Source organism: Telopea speciosissima, chromosome 8 (genome assembly GCF_018873765.1).
Source record: "Telopea speciosissima isolate NSW1024214 ecotype Mountain lineage chromosome 8, Tspe_v1, whole genome shotgun sequence".
Lineage (NCBI taxonomy): Eukaryota > Viridiplantae > Streptophyta > Magnoliopsida > Proteales > Proteaceae > Telopea > Telopea speciosissima.
The window spans coordinates 62,869,051-62,891,796 of record NC_057923.1 but is presented as its reverse complement, the minus strand read 5'-3'; the positions used below and the strand labels follow the sequence as shown (position 1 = coordinate 62,891,796).

The window sequence follows — 22,746 nt, the reverse complement described above, 5'->3', positions numbered from 1 at the left end:
TGTCTTGATGGTTATTGTGGTCCTTTTGATGCTGAGATTTACTGTTGATGAACCACGTTTCTAACTATCCTTGTTTGCTTACAGTATCTCGAGAAATTTTAATTGCTAGAGCTTCTTCTACTGCTGATGTTTCTGGACACCCTCTTGTTAAGGTGTGACAAGAACACCTGTGTACATAAGTACTTCTTTATTTTATTGCAACATTCTTTCCTTTTACTTTGTCCGGCTAAGCCACTGAAATATGAGTTTTATTTCTTATTATTGTTTGTCATTTGGGGGCTTGATCTTTCTATTGTATGTAGGAACCATACAATGTTGCACAAGAAATTGAGCGCAAGCGTGCGCTGTCAATGGTTCTTTCTCAAACAAAGCAGCAAGAACGGAAGGACGCTGAGGTATAGATTTGCTGTGTTATTTTGGATAATTGGATTCGTATTTCAGAATGTTGCCAACTGCTTCATGCTTATGATGCCTTTGACCTTCTATGGTCACAAGCATGGTACTAAAACTCGGAACTCGACCCTGGGAAAAACCGAGTTGTCTCGAGATATCTTGAGATCTCGGTCGAGTTGGTGCATTTTTTTTTTCAACTCGAAACCTGGTTTCGGTGGGTTTTAGACCTAGTTTGGGTCTGAAACTTGGTACTCAGCCTATTTTAGGCCATTTAAACACAATGACACTATCAGATTTTGCAAAAACAAAGTCCAAATAGGAGTTTCACTTCTGATCCTAGGTTGGTAGGCAATGACATAATAAAATAACCTACTCTACACATAATTTAGTAATAGAAAGCAATCAAAGCATTCAATTAATGTAAAACAACTTAAATAAGCATTAGAAATGTTAAAGTGTACAATACATCAATATGTTTCACATATTACATCTTCAATCCATCTTCCCATAAAATGTGATGCATTCATTCGTTCTGAACAAGTCGGTCCACATTTTCTTCCCAGCTCATCATGTTGTTGAAGTATTGTACATAGTGTTCCACAGTACTCATATATGTGTTGTCACCAACATATGTCAAGTCCCCTATCTTAGGGTATAGAAGAGTCGGACCAGCCGGTTGCCATGAGGTGTGAGATCCACTGCTACTGTCATACTGAGGCATGTATGGGTGTGGCTGGTTTGGGACTGGGAATATGTCTACAAAACCTGACCCAGTGCTTTGATTGTCGAACTTAAGGTATAAACATTATAATGTAATTATGTATTTGACACCATTTGAATTTGGACATTATGTACATATGTTGTACATAATTTTCCAAGAAAAACAGGTAATTTTGTAGCTGAATCAACTCTCCGGCAGGTTGTACGTTGAAATCCGGAGGCAAAATGAGGCAGCAACAGCTCACAGTCTTCACAGGGGAAGAAATGAGGGTCTGGACAGAACTCGATCGAAATATCTCGAGTTCTGTCAAGTTATGGTACTTTTAAAGGATAAGATGGGTCAAGATCTGGGTCGACCCGAGATCTCGACCGAGATAATGCACTTTTAGAACTCGTATTATGTCTTGTCTCGACCCCTTGGAAAACCGAGAACTCGCGAGTTTTCGTTCTATGGTCACAAGTTCATTTGGACTTGAGGGGACCCCCTGGGTGCCCCGCGATAAGCAACATATTTTTTTGATGCATGGAAATGGAGGTACATAGTGGTACATAGAGATACATAGTGATACAATCATACAAACAAAGCTAGAAATGCCCTCTTTATTTCATTCCTTTATTTGTTTCTTCTTCTTACTTTACTTTTCTTCTCATATTGTACTGTATTCGTCTTTCATCTTCAGATTCTTGCTGAAGCAAAGAGAATAACTGAGTCACGCATGCTTGAAAAGGTAAGAATGTTGAATTAGATGCCACTTTGTCCTCATTTTAGGTTGCTGGTGAGTGTGTTTTGTAATTGTAAGAGAACTAAGTGATGTTTAAGATTGGCCAGATTAATTAGAAATTAATTGAATGTACTTAATTTGATTTTTAAAAACTAGCTGCCAGTTACACTTGAAACTTAGAGCTTAAGGAGTTGTTTCTTTTGGGTTTCGATTCGCACTACAAACTTTGTGACATGCTTCATATCACAAAACTAAACATTGGCAAACAAGGGTAGGTCTTTGTGAAACAGGATCCAACATCCATCTCTTGGTTAAATTTTGGCTCAGAACAAGTAGGAAAAATGTGTTAAAATTGAGCTCAAAGTGACAATTGTATTTCATAATTCCACCAGAATAGTAGAATAGATTACAATGGAATGAAAATCTTGTGATTTATTATACTTTATACTTGCTTTTGGCCCCTTCCCATGCTTACTTTAGGCTGAAATGTGACAGATGAGATGATTATGCGGTCATCTTTCACATGGATCCACTCATGGTTCAAGAACTCGGTCGAAAGTACCAGTTTTGACTGAGATCTCTCGATTTCGCAAGAAATCGAGATGAAACCAAGGGTCGAAATCATATGTTGCATGGTTTCGGTGGGTTTCCCATGGTTTCGACTCTATTCCATCCATATTTCAGTAATTTCACAAGGTTCAACCTGAACACCTATATAAAGTCACTTATCCCCATTGAAAATTGAGGAAACCTGGCTCAAAACCAGGACAGACACTTATTTATGCCAAATATCATTTAAGTAAATGTTTTTTTCGTAAGATATTATCCATAAATAAGCAAACACCTCCACTATTTGAATCCAATAAAATAATTAAAAAATAAAATTCCAAAAGGACAAAAACTAAAAAGTCAATCCCTCAGTTCAAGAACAAAAAACTGGATTTTCGGCGGTAGGTGCAATTTTCAACTTTTAAAAGTTGGGGTTTTTCTCAAATTTAAAAATCCCATAAATTTAATAATGATAAAACATTGCTAAAAACTAAAAGAGCGGTAAAATATTCATTTGTTTTGGTGTCTAAAAATTTATTTCCATTCAGAGTGATTTTAAACAACATTCGTACACACCAAATAAAATTTGGCCGAAATATAACTTATCTATATAAATTTAGACATTAAAACAAATTAATATTTTACTGCTCTTTTGGTTTTTAGCAATGTTTTATCATTATTAGATTTATGGGATTTTTAGATTTGAGAAAAACCCCAACATTTAAAAGTTGAAAATTGCACCTACCGCCGAAAATCCAGTTTTTTGTTCTTGAACTGGGGGATTGACTTGTTAGTTTTTATCCTTTTGGAATTTGATTTTTTAACTATTTTATTGGATTCAAATAGGGAGGTTAGTTTAACTTAAACAATATTTGACATAAATAAGTGTTTGTCGTGGTTCTAAGCCTAGATTTCCAAGAACAGTATACACTACTAACTTGGGTCAAAACCATATGTACCATTTTGAGTGTTCTTTTTGCGAAACTAATGCATGGACATGTTTAAAATGCCAAACCTTGGCAGCACAACAAAAAACAGCGCAAAACCACAACTTCTTAACCTTGGTTTCGAGTTGGCCTAGGAAAGGTACCAGGTTTCGACCATATCTCAGTTGAAACCTTTTATATCTCAGTTTCTGGCTGGTTGAAACCGGCCTCAGCACCGAGTTCTTGAACCTTGGATCCACTTGCAACCATTCAAAATCGGTTCCACTATAAAGGAATGTAACCTTGTTATGCAAGGCCTCCTTCTATGTTGCAGGGTTGAAAGCAAGAATTTTTTTTTTGTTTTCCAGGTTTTCCCTCACATTTTTTTTTATTAAACCTTCTTGTACAATGATTGTAACAATGTTTTCAGTGGCATTAGTGGATCTATTCCAACTGTTCCTTTTTTATTCATGTCAGTATTTCTTATATAGAAGTTATTATGTCAGTGATAGTGTTGTGTACCCATGACAAATATAATTATTGGTGCCCTGAGTTTTGATATAATCAACATTCTTTGTTTTTATTATTTATGTTGATGATGAATTTTTAAAGGTGTATTCATGAGACCTCACTTTGGTTTAGCTTGTTGCTCGCAGAAATTTTGAAGTAATTTGATTCATATTAGATAAAGGGCAAAGAAAAGGAAAGTTAGTGCTGTTACTAGATTATTCTTAAGTTTATAATTTTGATGAATGACCTGAATCTTGTAAAGTTTCAAGGTGATTTTTATTCATGGGATATGTGGAAATTTGCTTCGATAGTCAGTTCTTTTTCTTTGTATTTGGGTTTTAAAGGTCCTGAAACCTAGAACAAAAAAAATCCAGAATGCCGATATCCTACTTTAGATGGAACATGTAGGGGTTCTTTGCAAGGTAACATCTTATTGCTTAATGGTAATGGGCATGGGACTCAGTTTGGAAAAATTATCTTCTTATTCTAGCTTCTATTTTCCCTCCCTTATTCTTGATTTATTTTCGAAGGAAAAAAAAAAAAAAAGATTGTGTAATGCATTTGTCGGCTTCCAGTGGATGATTGCTTAATTTGGGTTATTGTTCTTGTAGGACTCTGAAGAAGTTGAGTTGCATGTGATGTCCACTGTTGGTGCAGAAAATTCAGAAAAGGCTATTATCGATGTTGAATCTGTGTCACCATCTTCCAACAATCAACTTCCAACTGCAGCTATTGCACCTCCAACAGCCACTGATTCTACTCCAGCTTCTCTTCGCATGGTAAGCCTGGAATTTTAGCTTCTAGTTATGGCTTAATTCACTTAAACTTCAAGTTTCAATATTTTGTTGCCCCCCTGTATCCCTACCCCTCATTTTAATCAATTATTTATTCAGTGCCAAAGCTTGAACTGGATGGTTTTCCACTCATAAGATTTGTTAAATTTAAATATTAGTATTGCATCTCTGAACTTTTCTGACATGTCTTGCTGATGTGGAAAATTTTCAGCTTCGTGTATTCTTGAGAACCAATGTGCTTGATCAACTGGTTCAAGCTGCAAGCTCTTCTGCTGGACTTCGAACTATCAAGAGGGTTGAGCAGACTTTACAAGATCTTGGGGTTTGTCTTCTTTGCCTTTCAAACAGTATCTTTTACTTTATCATCACATTTCTTTCATTCAGGAAGCATTTTGCAGATAATGGCATTAGTTTATATATGCTTCCTTTTCATGTGTTATTGTGCTATTTGGGCTGGTTTTTTGCATGTTTCTGTTTGCCCGTACCTCTATAGGTTTTAGTGCATTGAATATGTTATAATTGTAGGTAGAGCTATGGTATTTGATATGATGATCATGATGGAGATCAAATTTTTCGAGGACTTGATTCTTTGGGCTAAACATCCTGTTTTTTAGGCTGGGTGCAAGGAAATATGCACCTTGAGGCCGCGCGCTTAGTTGTTCAGAGAACTATTGCAATAGTTCAGGGTTCTCAAATGGGGTTAGGATAAATAGATTCCTTGGATTTACAGAAATCAATGCAGACCAAAGAAATTGCTGCCATATCATCATGAAATCTGCTGGCAGTGGCTTTGTCCCTTTTCTTCTTTTTTTCTCAAGAAAGAGACACTAACTTGAAATAGTGAAGTACTTACATGGTAGTGTTCAGCTGTTTGAACATGAATACTTACATGGTACTTGCATGTTTTACGCGTGGTATTGACTTGTCTTGATAGGGAAAAGGGAGTGTGCTTGTTAAATAGTAAGAAGGGCAGAAGTACAAAACCTATTGGCTTGAGATTATAGACATGAATAATCATTTTTTGGGCTAATTAGGAGTGGAGGGCGGGGGAGAAAGAGGGGGGGGGGGGGGCAGATGTCAGAGGGGGGCTGCCAGAGGACGGGAGGGGAGGGGACTGGGGGTAATTTAGGGATTCTGTATTACCAGTGGAGAAAGAGAGGTTGGAGCTGGTTTTTCTGGGGAATCAGAAAAGGTGTTTGAGGTAGGGGAGTGATAGTAATTAGCCCTATTTTTTGGGTTGTGTGTGCATACGCATGCTGGACATTAATAATCCAGATGATGATCCTTTGTAAATGGACATTCCAGATTTGCCATGTCAGAAGGCCACATATCAGAAATTTTTTGTCAGTGCATGTTTGGCAGAGACATAGAGAACACCTTTAGCCTTCTTGTTTATGAATTTTATGTGATGTGATTCAAAAATTCACATGTTGGGCTTTTGGAAACCAACTTTTAAGGGCTTTTTGATTGGGATAACAGTTGTCACAACTGTTCCCATGATGGGCTTGGTTATTATACCTATGTTGGGGAACTTCCGTATTACCCTGTTAAGAGTCTCATGAAAGTATGAAGGGCATCATTTGCATAATTGTCAAGGTGTCGCCTAGGTGACCACCTTGGCATCCAGGTGCCTTGACAACTAGTGTTGCCGCCTTGGCATCCAGGTGTCTTAACTCATAACAACTAGTGTCACCTTGATTGCCTAGGCGGGCATTTGGTCGCCTTGCATCCAGGCCCCCTCCAATGCCTTGGGCCGCCTAGACGCCGTGACAACTATGATCATTATGGTGCTCTCAGTTCCAGAGTACTTTATTCATAATATCAGATGTAGATGTAATTGTTGGTTGAATGTATTATTTCTTGGCTGTGTTAACAAATAAATGCTTCTGTCATATACCCAACAAACCTGTGTTAATTTAACAGATCACATTTCTTTTACAGGTTAATGTAAAACCAAAAATTCCAACAAAAGCTGTGTGCGCAGAGCATCTTGAGTTAAGGAAAGAAATACTGACTCTCCTTAATCTCCAGAAACAGGTACCTCTTTGTCCTCTTATGTGAGATTCATCATTGCCTTTTCTCTTTTCCCTCTTTAAATTGGCCTTATTCCTTGTATATCCAGGTTAGCAGATGGGCCATTGACATTTTTGTTTAAGCTTGCATGTTGCCTGACCTGTCCTCATTTCAGCTACCTGAGTTGGGGTTGGGGGAGGGGAGTTTGGACTGTAGAGCTTTGCCCAAGAAATTTATGGTTGCAGTGCATTATCTTGACTGGTTGACCTATGGGCTCAGCCGCTCAAGCTCTACTCACCATAGGCTCTACGTTTGGACTTGTCTTAATGCAAAAGTCGACCTCAAACTAGGAAAACCAGTGGGAGATCGATTGCAATCAGGATCAATACAATAAGGATGAACAAGTTGAATAACTGAAACTTTTGTTGCTTTTTTTTTTTGTTTACATATGAAAGAACATAGAAATGGATAAGAAGAAGAAGAAGAGGATATAGAGAACAAGGGGGAATAGGGATAGTAGGCTATCTCAGCCTTGGGCCTCTCACCCACAGCTATCTCAGCTGTTGAAACAAGGATATTCTCCCATAAACGATGGTAACATGGCCTTAAAATTCTATTCTCCAAATCCAAAGATTGCTTAAATCTGATCAATATTGAATGAGTTATGTACCGGTCATACTTAATTTGTAGGTGCGAAATGCTGTCAAAATGGCGCTGAATGAAAATATTTTTTTGGACATCAAAACAAATGAATATTTTACCTCACTTTTGGTTTTTAGCAATGTTTTACCATAGTAAGATTTATGGAATTTATAGATTTGAGAAAAACCCTAGGATTAGGAAGTTGAAAATTGCACCTATCGCCGAAAATTCAGTTTTTGTTCTTGAACTGGGGGGTGACTTTTTATCCTTTAGGATTTTATTTTTTAACTATTTTTATTGGATTCAAATAGGGGGTATTTGCTTATTTATGAATAATATCTTTATGTTGATGACATGCTCATTGCTGCCAAGAATAAACATGATGTTATCTCTCTAAAGTCTTTATTGAATGCTGAATTTGAGATGAAAGATCTTGGTGTTGCGATAGTAATAGAAGTGTAGGTAAACTTTGGGTTACACAGAAGAGGTATGTTGAAAGGTGTTGTAGCGTTTCAACATGGAAAAGGCTAAACTGGTTAACACTCCAATAGCTATCCACTTCAAGTTATCTGAAAAGCAATGCCCTCAAATACATGAGGAGGTGGAGCAGATGTCTCGGGTTCTCTATGCTAGTGCAGTTAGAAGTCTCATGTATGCTATGGTTTTTAGCAAGCCGGATTTGTCTCATGCAGTCATTGTTGTAGCCCGATACATGAGTAATCCAGGGAAGGAGCATTGGAATGCAATTAAGTGGATTTTCAGATATCTGAGCAAGACTACTGATTTGGGTATTAGTTTAGTGGTAAGAGAAGTTTCATGGAGTTGGTGGGATATGTTGATTCCAATTATACCAATGACTTAGACAGGCGGAGGTCTCCTACAGGCTATGTGTTTAGTGGAGGGAGATGCTTCAATCCACAATTGCATATTGTCCACTGAAGAGGCAGAGTACATGGCGGCGGTTGAGGTGGCGAAGGAAGGAGTCTGGTTGGCTGGATTGGTTCGGGAGTTGGGGTTGGAGTAAGGAGGTATGGTGTTACACTGCAACAGTCAAAGTGCCATACATCTTGTAAAGAATCAAGTGTTTCATGCAAGTACAAAGCATATTAATATGAGGTTTCACAAGATTAGGGAGCTTGTGTTAGAAGGCAGTATTCGCTTGAGGAAAATTCACGGCCTGCGGATATTCTTACCAGGCCAGTCACCACAAAGAAATTCGAGCCCTCGTTGGACTTGATTAATGTTACTCGCTGTTGAAGATGAGGGACTCACCAGATGGGTACAGGTTCGTACCTTTATGGAGGTACGTGGATGAAGGCATCTACAGGTTATCTTTACAGGAGGCTTGACAGATTTCAGGCCAAGGTGGAGATTGTTGGGGGTACGATGTCTTGTAACCCATCGCTTACATTAGTGGGTTGATTGCAAAGGGCTGTTAAAAGGTTGAAGGCCTCGCAACCCAACTTTTGCGTTAATCTATGTTACAAGGCCTTGACGAAGAAGCAGGTCAATGTGGGGGTTCAGGGATGGCAGCCCCTAAGAAATTTTTGTAAGGACTATATGGATACAACAACAACAACAACAACAAAGCCTTATCTCAACTAGATGGGGTCGGCTACATGGATCCTTGCCCTTTATTAGATTAAGTGAAGAGGAAGAAGAAGAAAGAAGAAGAGAGGAGGAGGAGAAAGAAGAACTGCACAATTGGGACTTCAGCCATAAGGACTGCCCCCAAAACATATTATTAAATAGGGTAAAAGATAAATAACACCAAGAGACAAAAATACCCCCAACATAGGGGAATCGTGAATAGGGGCTGACGCTATTCCCTATTCACGACTCCCCCTCTCTCCCTTACTTCTAACACTCCCCCTAAAGCTGGAGCATAGATGTTAATCATGCCCAGCTTGGTACAAATGTAATTCACTCTCATACTTCCCAAAGACTTGGTGAACAAATCAGCAAGTTGCTCCCCAATGCGAATATGGCGAGGGGAAATAATCCCTTGCTGCAGCGTCTCACGAACAAAATGACAATCGACCTCAATGTGTTTCGTTCTCTCATAAAACACCGGATTCTCAGAAATATGAATAGCAGCCTGACTGTCACACCACAACAGCATAGGAGAATCATCACCAAATCCAAGTTCCGTCATCAATTGTTTAATCCACAGTAGTTCACAAGTGCCATGAGCCATAGCCCGATACTCCGACTCTGCACTAGACCGAGCTACTACAGTCTGTTTCTTACTCTTCCATGAAACAAGGTTCCCTCCAACAAAGACACAATAGCCCGAAGTAGACTTTCTATCAATAGGAGATCCTGCCCAATCTGCATCAGTAAATCCTTCAATCCTTCTATGACTATGATTAGAATACAAGAGACCACGGCCTGGATCCTTCTTAATATATCTCAACACCCTTATAACTGCCTCCGAATGAGCTGTCCTAGGAGCAGACATAAATTGACTCAGTACACTGATAGGAAAAGAGATGTCAGGTCTAGTCACAGTCAAATAGTTGAGTTTCCCTACGAGCCTTCGATACTTCTCTGGATCAGCCAGAGCATCCCCATCCTCTGCCATGAGTTTCACATTTGGATCCATAGGAGTATCCAAAGGCCTAGAGCCCAGTAATCCTGTCTCTGAAAGTAAATCAAGCACATATTTTCGCTGTGAGAGTGAAATCCCTTTCCTTGAGTGAGCTACCTTAATACCCAAGAAGTACTTTAGTCGTCCCAGGTCCTTAATCTGGAATTGCTGTCCCAAATATGTCTTCAAGCTCTCAATACCTGAAGAGTCATCCCTTGTAATAACAATATCATTTACATAAAGTACCAAAAATATCTTCCCTGCATCTGACTGCCTGAAAAACACTGAGTGATCACTCTCAGACCGAGTCAAACCAAACTCCAGCACAACATCTGTAAAGCGGCCAAACCAAGCTCGTGGTGATTGCTTCAGCCCATACAAAGATTTCCTCAGCTTACACACCTTACCAGACTCCCCCTGAGCAACAAAACCAGGAGGTTGCTCCATATACACCTCCTCAAGGAGGTCCCCATGCAAGAACGCATTCTTGACATCTAGTTGAAATAATGGCCAGTAATGTATAGCAGCCAAGGAAATTAAAATGCGGACAGAAGTAAGCTTTGCAACCGGAGAGAAAGTATCCAGATAGTCCACACCATACACCTGGGCATAGCCCTTTGCAACAAGACGGGCCTTCAACCGAGCCACAGACCCATCAGGATTAACCTTCACCACAAAGATCCAGCGACAACCGATAGCAGACTTACCAGAGGGTAAAGAAACAAGCTCCCATGTCTGATTGGCCTTCAGAGCAGATAATTCCTCAGTCATGGCAGCCCTCCACCCAGGGTGAGCCAAGGCCTCTACCACCGACTTAGGAATAGGATAACTGTCAATAGTAGATAAACAAGCAACAAAAGAAGAGGACAAACGAGCATACGACACAAAACAATCAATAGGGTGCTGGGTACAACTGCGAACCCCCTTACGGGTAGCAATAGGAACATCAAGATCAGAAATAGGAGGTACAGTAACAGAGGAGGAAGTATCGGAAGTAGAATCTAAAGGCAAGGATAGCGTGGTAGATGGTGCTGCCTGGGTACTGTATCTCTCCATATGTGTAATGCGATGTGTTGGTGCATCAGGTGGGCGACGACGAAAAACATCCAGTGGTTTGGTAGGAGGTGGCACCGTAGGCAAAGGATCCTACACAAGAGAAGAAGTATCGACAACATAAAGAGGGAGATCATCGTCCATCTCCGAAGCAGGCAGCGAGGATGCAACAAATGGAGTAGATTCAAAAAATGAGACATCAACGGTAACAAAGTACTTGCGCAGATCAAAAGAATAACACCGGTAACCCTTTTGGGTTTTAGAATACCCCACGAAAAGACATTTAAGAGCTCTAGGATCCAACTTAGAGCGACCAGGACGATGATCCCAAATAAAACAAATACACCCAAAAACACGTGGTGGTAAGACAAACAATGGATGGGAAGGGAATAACAAAGAATATGGAATGCCACCACTCAAAACGGAAGAAGGCATGCGGTTAATAAGATAACACGCAGTCAAAACAGCATCAGCCCAAAAATCTTTAGCCACTTTCATCTCAAATAAAAGAGATCGAGTAACTTCCATCAAATGTCTGTTCTTCCTCTCAGCTACACCATTTTGTTGAGGTGTATCCGCACAAGAGGACTGATGAATGATCCCATGTTGAACCATAAACTCATTAAAGGGAGCAGAAAAATATTCTTTTGCATTGTCACTTCGAAGAACTTTCAAAGAAGTAGTAAATTGATTCTGAATTTCAAGCACAAAAGTACAGAAAATGGAATATAATTCAGAACGATCCTTCATTAAATAAATCCAGGTAACTTTGGAAAAATCATCTACAAAAGTGACAAAGTAACGAAAACCCAACACAGACGAAACAGGACATGGACCCCACACATCCGAATGAACTAAAGAAAAGGGTTGGACAGCCCTGTTACTGACTCGAGGGGGATAACTTACAAGGTGAAGTTTCCCAAACTGACAAGACTCACACTGCAAACTAGACAAGGACTGAAATCGATTATCTAAAATCTTCAAACTCTACAATGAAGGATGACCCAAACGACAGTGAATCTGATGAGGAAGTGCCACACTCGAACACGCCACAATGGATGCGTCGTCAAGAAGATACAGTTCCCCAGATATGCGACCTCTACCAATCGTCTTCCTCGACTGGAGATCCTGAAACTCACAATAATCAGGAAAAAAGGTAATCGAACAATTGTTAGCTTTGGTAAATTTTCGAACAGATAATAAATTGAAAGGAAATTTGGGCAAGTAAGAAACGGAAGACAACGACAAAGAGGGGGTAGCATGCACGGTGCCTGTACCCCGAACTTTAGCAAGAGACCCATCGGCTAACACAACATCAGAAGAAGATTCACGAAATGAAGAAAAGATACCTGATGCTCCAGTCATATGGTCCGAAGCACCTGAATCAATGATCCAGGGACGAGAAGTAGATGATAGGCATGCAATAGCATTACCTGGCTGAACTAGGGTAGCAGTGGAGAACTGAGATGACTGAGAATTCTGAAATTGCGTAAACTGCTCATAGTCTTCATCAGACATAGTCACTGTTTTACCCTCAGGCTTAGAAGGAGGGGTAACCACCGGATCACCGCTGGCTGAATTTGCAAACCGAGGTGGTTTACCATGAAGCTTCCAACAAAAGCGCGAATGTGACCAGCTCGCCACAATGATGACAAGTGCGCACTGTCCCGAAGTCTCGAAGTACCGATGTGGGTGCTTTCTTGTTCCCTGCCCCACGACCACGGCCACTACTACTGCTGCTCGTACCTGTCCCACCACTAGGCCCACGGTTGGGAAAGGCTGCAAGTGCTGAACTCTCATTACCATGAGTGGAGTCTAGGCTGTTCTCATAAGAAACCCGTAACAGGCGAGAAAAAGCTTCTGGAAGTGTGGTGACTCTATCCCCACCAAGAATTTGAGACCGTACTAGCTCAAATTCTTTTCGAAGTCCACCCAAAAATACCAGAACAGCTAGCTGCTCTTGCTGTTGCTGCATCTCCTTCACATCAGACGTGAGAGGAAGAATAGAATTCAGCTCCTCATATAGTCGCTTGAATTCCGCAAAATATTGGGTTACACTTAGAGTCTTCTGATCCACTTTATAAAATGCCTGGGACAGGTCATAAATCCGAGACAAGTTGTCCTTCCCAGAATAGAGGACATTCAAGTATTCCCATAAATCCTTTACTGTGTCAATGTGAGTAACCAGGTCTGCAATCTGATTATCCATTGAGTTCAACATCTGACTCAATATTCGTGCATCCACTGTATCCCATGTCGTGTCTCCTTCAGGCTTTGGCTTTGTGAGATGATCCTGCTGATCATGCCCCGTCAAGGCCAATCGAACCACCTTTTTCCATTGCTGAAAATTAGAAATCCCTTCAAGTTTCCTTGCGGTAATGCAATGAGAAGAGGACAGTTCAGTCACAGTCGTCTTTGCATCACCCATGCTTAACTAAACACCTTGAATCTTCACAGAGCAGTCTCGGACAGAGGACCGCAAGCACTTCTCAACTTGCAAACACTTCTGAAATTACAAACAGTTCTGTAACTGTAGGACAGCAGGGTGATATGATCTTCAATCACTCACAACCAACAAACACCAGCCAGCAAGAAGATAAGAGCTTCAATCAACCACGAAAAATTCTGGAATTGATTTTTTTTTTTTTTTTTTTGTTGTAGTGAAACCAATACACCAGCCAGCAAAATAAATACCCTCCAATAAATCGATTCAGAAAAGAGAACAATATCAGTCTCCAAATCTCAAAACAGCACCTGAATCGATCTTAAACTTCATACATACCAAAATTGAGACCTAGTTCTTTTATGTAGACATGAACTAGTCTCAAACAGTTCCACAAAGTTGCAGCATAGGGTGCTGCATCCCCTTCACAGTAAGATCACGAAAATCCTCAAAGCTTTAGGTCTCCAATGTCGCAACCTTGTTTTGATCCAAACGAAGAGAATGGAGAAGGTTCGAGGATGTTAAATTGACTCCTACAGTCCTAGCTTTGATACCATATTAGATTAAGTGAAGAGGAAGAAGAAGAAAGAAGAAGAAGAGAGGAGAAGGAGAAAGAAGAACTGCACAATTGGGACTTCAGCCGTAAGGACTGCCCCCAAAACATATTATTAAATAGGGTAAAAGACAAATAACACCAAGAGACAAAAATACCCTCAACATAGGGGAATCGTGAATAGGGGCTGACGCTATTCCCTATTCACGACTCCCCCTCTCTCCCTTACTTCTAACACCCTTCAATCAGCTCTGTTCGAGATTATACTTGATACAAGGCCTAAGCTATGCATGTCTTTCCTTACCACTTCTCCTAAGGTCATTTTAAGTCGGCCCCTGGCTCTTTTAGTTCCTTCAATCTGAATCAAATCACTCCTCCGTATGGAAGCATCCAAAGGCCTTTGTTGAACATGGTCATACCACCTCAAACGACTTTCTCATAGCTTATCATGTATTGGAGCTACTCCCAAACCAGCTCTGATATGATCATTCCTTACTTTATCCTTCCTAGTTTTGCCACTCATCCATCTCGGCATCCTCATCTCCACTACGCTGAGTTTATCTATATGATGCTTCTTAACTACCCTTTAAGGACTATATGAGTATTTTGGTAAAATTCCTGTATAGGGTTTCGCTATAAATTTGTAGCGAGGGTTCTTTATCTGTAATGCAATTTGAGAGAGGTGTGAAGACGAGTGGTTGTAACCCTATTCTCCATTGATAGAGAAACATATTTCATCTCACCGTGGACGTAGGCAATCTTGCCAAACCACATAAAGCCTTGTGATTTTTGTTTGTTTGCAATTTATAGGTTCGTTTTCTACACTTCATTCTCCATCAAATTTCTGGTGTGAGCCTTAATGTTGTGGCACACTTCAGAAGAATTTAGTGCTTCTATAGTTTTTTACTCTTTTCGATGTAGTAGTAAAATGAAGCTTCTTTAGAGAATGGCTTTCTAAATGTTAAGATCTGGATTAAAGGGGTTCCCTTTGAAGTTTAATCTTTCGGATCGATCTCTTTTGCTAAGATCCTAACTATAGACCATCTGTTTTCAAGATACCTGCAACTTTTGAATACTTGCTGCTTTTGTAGCAATAATGTTGAATTGGTCTTTTATCTCTTTTTGGCCTGTTCTTATTGTGAGGAAGTATGGCAGCCTTTTGGGTTCTATTGTTGCTGTTGTGGGAAATTCTAATTGTACTGAGGACCCTATTAGAAGCTTCCATATTAGATCTATTGATCCATGTGGCAGGAAGCTGGTAGTTTTGTTCTGTCCTCAGTTTTTGTTCTGGTAGGATTCTGGAAAGGAACCCGTGTATAAAGTGGTGTACCAAGCCGAGGAGCTGATTCTCTTCAGGGCTTTGTGTTCGTGGGAGTATTTGGATTCATCTATCACTCATCTCTGACTTAAGATTTATTTAATTGTTTTATAGAGCTGCTTGATCTTGGGCCCTTGTACGGAATAGGCCTGTTGGTATCTTTGGTTGCGTGACAACACACACTAATACTATTATTTTGACCTATCCACCACACACACAGACACACACACACACACACACACACACACACATCCCCACCCCCCAAAAAAAAGGTGGGTGGCCGGGCCTGAAGTCATGACTTCAGCTGGTGTTGTGAGAAAGACATTCTTGGCACCAAATAGAGATAAATAATGAATCGAGATTGATTTAGCCAAGAGGAAACACATTACGCATGGATATGATCATTGTACCAACATGCCAGTTATCTGGAGCTGAAAGTTTTCTTGTTATATAATGAACATGTCTTTCTCTGTGTGAGGCAATTGCACAAAGAATGAGAATTTTCACTTCTCTATTACTAGATTAAGGTTCTTCAATGCATTTAACATGCATGTTCTTTTGCTATTTTCTAAATGAATATATGGTTTTCTGATGCCTTGCAACATGAAAGAGTGGAAGACGTAGACTAGAATGTGGATCCACATGTATGTCATGTTCTGTTTCTTTATCTGCCCTTCTGATGTTTGTTCATGACCTTTATATGTTTGATAATCAGTTGCAAAATAAAGAGGCAGAGGCTTCAGCACTCCGTGAGAATTCATACACTGAAATACCAAGCACTCCCAAGGTAAGAAGTGAAGGTGCACTTTAGGGATAACTAAATATGAATGCATACATATTGCATGCCTTTGCATAATTTAAAGTTGGTGCTGTTTTGTTGAGACTTTGCCTGCTTATCCTCCTCTTGTTCTTTTTGTTCTTTCTTTTGCTGCACAACTGTCAATGGAATGTTTTATGGTGTTTTGATTCTGTGAGCAGCGTGCACATCGTGGTCTGGATCAGGATCGGCCATTCATTCCTGACCCTCTTAGTTTTGGAGGTAACTTAGTTTGTAATGACTAATGAGTAGCTGAATGTAGCCTACTAAACCTGTATGATCAAGTTACACGCTTTTCTCTGTTGTTTTTCAGGGGAAAGAGTTGGCAAGCGTGACAACAAGCGCAAGGTAGTTAGTTACCTACGTTGCCTTTTTAATTTTGTACTTGAGTTCTTTTTTGTTCTTATATTGAATTTGTGAATCCATTTCCCTTAAAACACTGTTTTTCAAGGCTCCTGGAAGATTTTCAGAAGCACCACCATCGCCGCCTCAATCTAAGAGGCCTCGGAAGTTCAAGACTTCTGATGGATAATTTAGAGGTACATAACTATTAACACTTGGCGAAAGTTAAAAGTTGGTGATTATGGTTGTCATTAAGCATTTTTATGCCTCCAGTTACATGACTGGGCTATGTACATTTTTAATGCTCTTCATAATGCATGATCCAGGTTTGGTAAAGCCTCTTTAATTCTGTTTTGATGGATAAGCGGCTGAACTGATCCTTGTGCTCCAATGAAATGGCAGAATGTAGAAGAAGATACCTATTACACAAGTGTCGATGTTTTAGTGCTTGGTTGTAGAGTAGTCAATGTGAGTATACACTTTGTTAGGAGCATGAGAGCAGCCTTCGTTTTGATTTTGCAACAAAGCATCTAATCTTTCTTGGTATATGTGCCAGAAAATGCATCTTTTTTCTTCTTTTTTTGTTGGGGGGGGGGGGGGTTGTTAAAGAGAACACAAGAACTTGATAGCCCCATTTGTTTGGCCAAGTGGGATATGGTATTGTATATGTGTACATTTACATTTTTTTTTTGGGGGGGGGGGGGGGAAATAGGGGGAGGAGGATGCATATTTAAGTGTGAAGGAAGAATGCAAAGGTATAAAGGACAGGGGATCTACAGGCTGCCGATGTGAGATAGAATCTCCATGCCAGGCCAATCGGAGCACGGTTGTTGTTTTGGTGCAGCATCATGTCACCAGGCAAACTGTTACGGTGCTTAGTTCTTGGGATTTTCTTAATCCATTACTTGTCCCACTTAATCAGTTGCAGTAGCTATTATATATAATTCCATGTTTTTGAATTTATAGCCAAAGTATGGAACTGTAGAAACTCCATTTCACATTTGACTCATTTGATATGTTTGACGCAATAGTCCTTATAGCAGTTAAATGGGCTAGTGGTGTTTATGCTCACTGAGCTCTTCTTGAAGAACAAGGTGAGCAAATGATCAAAGACGTTAAGAAGATATCTATTAGCCTCCACAGTGAAATGATTAAGAGGAAATAAAAATTAGGGTTTCCTTTTTATAATGGTTTGGAATCTTTGGATTTCACTCATTAATGAGAATTATGTCTTCGCACCAAATAGGAATTTCACATGCCTCATTGCAATCTACTATCTTGTTTCTCCTTTTGAAGGATATTCTTTGAAACATCAATGGTGGACTTGAAAGATAAGCCAGATTTATATCTGGACCTTGTCATCCATGGAAGAGGGGGGGGGGGGGGGGGGGATGAGCCCATTTCTCACTTCTATCAGAATCCAAAACAAGAGCTATGACCCCGTCTCTACATTGATTCTGTGTAGTCTTTGTACACACATCGCAACAATGTTATACCCCTTGGACTCTTGCTTGGATCCTGACATGTTGGATGCTCACTACTCATTATGGTAAATACCTTCCTCCTTTTATAGCACTCCCTCTTCCACCCTTAGAAAATCCCACTCTCCCGAAAACTTCACTTCCTTGAAGACTTTACACCTTCTTGAAGATTCCACCTCCTTTAAAAACTAGTCTCTTGGAGACTTCACTCCCTTGAAAACTCCACCACCTTAGAAGACTCCAATTCTACTTTTGTTAGACTTGACCTTCTTAGAAGTGTCCACTTCCTTAGAGACTTCAACTCTTCTACTCTCTTAGATGACTCCACAGTCACATTAGACTTAACAATCCTACTGAACTGATAAACCAAACCCATCAACTGATCAAGATAAAAAATACCAAACCCAGCTGCCTCAATTGTTCATATTGAGACATTATTATTTCTTATAATGGTGATAGCACAAACCCTACCAGAAGTTCTTTGTAGATCAAGCCAGTGAGGATTCACTGACATGAATATCGATGGTAGTTCATGATTTGACTTGATGATATTCATGGCAATTTCATTGTAGCAGTATGAAACCTCATTGTTTGAGCGCATAGCTAACTTCTGTGCACGCTGGTCTCTGATAATTTCCCCCATTCCAGCTCATCATCGAATTGTTCATAACCAACACTGAACCATCAGCTAAAACAATGAATTAGAAGGGCACGGCACAAGGGGCACAGTATGAGAATAAATGCGACTTAAACATCGAGCCAAAGATGGGCAAGGTACAAGAGGCTGCAACCCAAGCACCCAGATTAGGCCAATACTGAAGGAAAAACTCTCATAGAGGGAATTCTTTTTCCGTAAAGACATCAAACCTTGGTTAAGCAAACACCCGGATGATTAGAGGTTACATTCGAAAAAAAAATCTCACATTTAAAATCGAAATGTCTTCACTCATTCTTAAGTGTTGTAAAATCATTGAACATCTTTTGATATTGGTGCAATGATGCCAATCACACGCCAGAAGACATTGTGTTGAAGCAAAGCTATAGAAGTGATTTCTCATAAAAATAATAAGCTATAAAAGAGATACAAAAATAGACACCAATGAATTATGAGACAGCTTCAAAGAAGCTAATGGGTCCTTTGTGGTGCTTCAGCCCCTCTGTTATATCTAACTGAAACATCAACTTTGAATTCCTCAATGGCAATACCTTGTTGCCAAGATAAATGTGGGAACATAACAGTTACCTACCTGTTCGGGTTTGGAACTACAAACTGTTACAGAATAGGAATTCAGCTAACCTGCATTGACACTAACCCTTCAATTCAAAGTTTTTCTTGCGTAATATGGAAGTTCTAAATGTTTTGTTAAAAGGGAAGCTGCAAATCATAACTTTTTTTGCTCAATGCTAAAACTCATTTGGCCAGATATAGAACAAATCTTTCTTTGGTGCAGATGGCCCTTTCATGGTCCTCAACATAGAGAACAGATTCACCATTCTAGGTTGTGAAGATCTCTCGGAATTCTATGTTAAAGCATTTTGCAAGGCTTGTAACCTTTTCGGATGAGGATCTTCGCAACCTAGAAGTATGAATCTGTTCTCTATGTCGGAGACCATGAAAGGGTCATCCAAACATAACCTTAGCATTGAGCAAAAGCAATTACGATTTGCAGCTTCCCTTTTAACAAAACATTTAGAACTCCCATATTTTCGAGAACAACTTTGAAGGGTTAGTGGTGTTGCAGGTTAGCTGAAACCCTATTCTGTAACAGTTTGCAACTCCAAACCCGAACAGGTAAGTAACTATTATGTTCCCACATTTATCTTGGCAACCGAGTCTTGCCATTGAGGAATTCAAAGTTAATGCTGCAGTTGGCCATTACAGGAGGGGCTGAAGCACACCACAAAAGGACCCATTAGCTTACCTGAATGATTAGGGAACTGCAAGTCCGTATATGCATTGTGTAACTTAGAGGACGAGACCCTATATACATTCATAAACAAAATATACATGCACTCGAAGATGCATGTGATTTAAAAGAGCATGTATTACCAAATGAAATATTAAAGTAAAAGAAAGTGAGCTCTCCGCATGGATTCCTTATCCTGTGCCTCTCCATGCCTCCATATACTTTCTTGACTGCAGATTAGTCGCTGAAGAAAACATTCACAATGTCTGGGAATCTCTCTTTGATGGCTGCTTTGATTCCTGATCCAATTGACTGAGGCCCCATATATCGTACATAGCAATCTCCTCCCTGAATGGATAGTACTTCGATACTCCCACCATAACTTTTAATGGCTGGCCTTAGTATATCAAGATGACCATTCACCGTCTGCAAGGTTGAAAATCTTCCAATTTTACTATAATTGAACTTTAACTTATTAAGTATTGCTTTTGTTTGCTTTATGAAATCAACATTAATTGAGAGAACAAACAAACAGACCTCAACAGTCGTCTCGCTCTGCTGGTCATCAGAGACCTGGCAGATATCCTTGATTGCTTCTCCAAATTTCTCCTTTAATACTCGTTCTATCCCCATCTTCATGGTGGTTGTCGAGCTAGGACAGCTCCCACATGCTCCTGGAAACCCAATTTGAGAACAAGGTAAGCTTCAGTTTGGCTCAAGAGGATAAAATACATATGTAGGGAACTAAAAACCATATATTCTATCAGTACATAAAAGAGTTGATTCGGAACATTGTCAAACCCAATCTTGCCCTAATTCAAAAGGCTGGCAAAATAGTCACTCTTTCGACTGTGCCTCATTGAGATTCTATAATGTATAATGTAGCAGATGATATATGGTTTACCACTGAAACTTTTAAATATAGAAAAACACAAGAAATCAGTACATTCAGATGGATCCAAGAAACTTTTGCACCTTCAGCCAGTAGATGAAAGATTTAAGTGCCCTCCTACATGGTTTTAGAACAATTTAGCACTATAAGGTCAGTCAATTGTGCAAAAGAGTTCATGTAATTGATCCAAATACTCCTACCTATATTTCCTCTTTTAATCCTGTTGAAAATCTCTCATCAGAACCACTGGGCACACTTCTTTAAAAAATAATGAAGAAGAAATCATAACAATCAGTATGTTTTTCATGCTAATTGCTAAGTACTTTTAAGTGGGTTCTTCTCACTCCTTCAGATACATTTTTTGCTCCTGAATATGAAAGCTTTATCAACCTAACAACCATAGAACTAGCCCTTGCACATGATGGTAATTCAAGGAGCAATTCAAAAGCCACATGACAACAACCTAATTAACCCATGCTCCAATGCAAAGGGGATTCAGATGTAGAGGGCATAATGTAACACGGCCATAAGAATTTCTTTGATCAGTTCGTTGGTTGCACATTTTACTTTGATGGTGAAAATAATTTTTTTAGAATTTTCCTATAGGAAAGGAAAAGAAAAAAAGGACTCCACTTGGAAATAAAACAAACCAAGTAATAAATCAATTACAAGTAAAGTTTAACCCAGAAACATCCATCTCCATTTAATGGTGGATTACAGTACCAAGAACTCGCTTGCAGAGTGTTACTCTAAGAATCACACTTAACAAAGAGGGCCTTAATTGTGAACACCCTCAAACACAACCCCACCCCCACCCCCTCCCCCTTAGGATAGGCAATCATCAAATGAAACGCTTATATGGTTTAGCTATAAGAGCCAGATTATTAAAAGTAATCTATCACAGTGGGCAATTTAAAAAATGAAACTTTCTCACAGTAAGGGCATTAAGGGTTGATCAGAACTAGTCTGGGGTCCTAACCTACGAGATTTGTAAACCCCCCTCCCAATGATCCACTGCCTATTGTCAGCTCCCACCTCCGGCGGGTAAACCAAGGCTGTATGAAATTTTGAATGCCTGAAAATTTCCAAATCCCTCAGCTTCCTAAGACAATAGAAATCCCCAGAATCAGGGTTTTATTATCTTTAAAAGGAATTTATAACAAAGAAACAAACCCCGTTACTTCGAAGGCAGAGACCATATTGAACAACGGCTGCAAAGAAGAAAAAAAAAAACCTTTCTCAAAGAAGACACTGTAGAAAGTGCATGAATTCACAGTTTCTACCAAGTAATTGAGAAACTCTAACTCTACGGTCGGCACTGACCGTATGAGAATAAAATAGAAAACAGAAGAGGTAGATATAACCTTGAAGCTTGAGAGAGATGACTCCATCTTGGACGGAAACAACATCGACGTTTCCTCCATCGGCAATAAGATAGGGTCGAACATCCTCGAGGACTAAGTCCACGTTCTCTGCTGTGAGCTCGAAGCTTTGAGCAGAGTAGAGACCAGGAGAACCATTGGCCCTCGCTTTCCCTTTCCAAGACCTGGAAGCGTTAAGTGCCTTATTGAAATTGAAGAACACCCATCTATTGGCGGCCACCACTACCACCGCTCCTCCAAGTGGATGTGGATGTTCTTCTCGTACTCCAACAGAAGCCAAGGAGGATGAGGTTGTACGCCGGAGATGGGATGTAATAGTATAGGGTTTCTTGGGGAGAAACGCCGCCGGGTCAACGGTGAAGCCAATTGTGCCTGCCAAAACGCCCATTTTGATCTTCCTTTCCTACAGACCAGATTGATTATTAACCAGAAAAATAGGCTGTGCTTTTAATGTAATTTTAGGATCTTCGAGGGTGATTATGAAATTATGACTTACAAATATGTCCCCGATAGAATATTAGATTCAACACCAACCCCCTTAGGTTTCAGCTAAACGGTCTAATTCGGTTAAACCGTTTAATTAAATAGTCTCAATTTAGAAATCATAACTGAATCATTTATTAAACGCCATCATGGTTTCAGTAAACACAGTTTTTTATTTGATTTTAACACATTTATGGACATCTAACAGTGTTAAAC

The 22,746-nt window shown here is 39.8% G+C and overlaps 2 protein-coding genes and 1 long non-coding RNA gene across 4 annotated transcripts in view; 1 reads left to right on the top strand and 2 right to left on the bottom strand.

Moving 5' to 3' along the window:
* The window catches only part of LOC122638330 (SWR1-complex protein 4-like), a 32,353-nt gene extending 15,415 nt beyond the window's left edge, over positions 1-16,938 (top strand). Inside the window, exons 7-18 of one of the 2 annotated variants that reach the window (XM_043831240.1) lie at positions 85-152; positions 303-395; positions 1,794-1,841; positions 2,933-2,936; positions 4,436-4,599; positions 4,826-4,936; positions 6,556-6,651; positions 15,942-16,013; positions 16,205-16,265; positions 16,357-16,391; positions 16,495-16,582; positions 16,712-16,938. In XM_043831240.1, the coding sequence (XP_043687175.1) occupies positions 85-152; positions 303-395; positions 1,794-1,841; positions 2,933-2,936; positions 4,436-4,599; positions 4,826-4,936; positions 6,556-6,651; positions 15,942-16,013; positions 16,205-16,265; positions 16,357-16,391; positions 16,495-16,575 (833 nt within the window). In that variant the 3' untranslated portion in view covers positions 16,576-16,582; positions 16,712-16,938. Of the gene's footprint in view, positions 1-84; positions 153-302; positions 396-1,793; positions 1,842-2,932; positions 2,937-4,431; positions 4,600-4,825; positions 4,937-6,555; positions 6,652-15,941; positions 16,014-16,204; positions 16,266-16,356; positions 16,392-16,494; positions 16,583-16,711 lie in introns of both variants that reach the window. The other variant, XM_043831239.1, reaches the window with a different exon arrangement.
* LOC122638331 lies at positions 5,321-14,296 on the bottom strand. Its single transcript, XR_006329405.1, has 3 exons — positions 14,147-14,296; positions 6,946-6,949; positions 5,321-5,331 (listed from the first exon to the last, which is right to left on the bottom strand). It is a non-coding gene; the product is annotated as an uncharacterized LOC122638331 (long non-coding RNA).
* A 2,920-nt stretch (positions 16,939-19,858) lies between the features above and the next one.
* On the bottom strand, positions 19,859-22,458 carry LOC122672795 (nifU-like protein 1, chloroplastic). The gene is made up of 3 exons (XM_043870287.1): positions 22,030-22,458; positions 20,311-20,447; positions 19,859-20,199 (listed from the first exon to the last, which is right to left on the bottom strand). Exons 1-3 carry the CDS (start codon positions 22,433-22,435, stop codon positions 20,011-20,013), a joined length of 732 nt encoding a protein of 243 aa, XP_043726222.1. The 5' UTR covers positions 22,436-22,458; the 3' UTR covers positions 19,859-20,010.
* Between the last annotated feature and the right edge of the window lie 288 nt (positions 22,459-22,746).

What these genes read in the sequence shown, in the direction of transcription:
- LOC122672795 (XM_043870287.1), bottom strand. Translation starts at nt 22,435, where the DNA reads ATGGGCGTTTTGGCAGGCACAATTGGCTTCACCGTTGACCCGGCGGCG. An exon ending in CATCTCTCTCAAGCTTCAAG is followed by an intron (nt 20,448 to 22,029) that starts GTTATATCTACC and finishes TTGGGTTTCCAG; the next exon opens with GAGCATGTGGGAGCTGTCCT. An exon ending in AGAGCGAGACGACTGTTGAG is followed by an intron (nt 20,200 to 20,310) that starts GTCTGTTTGTTT and finishes TCAACCTTGCAG; the next exon opens with ACGGTGAATGGTCATCTTGA.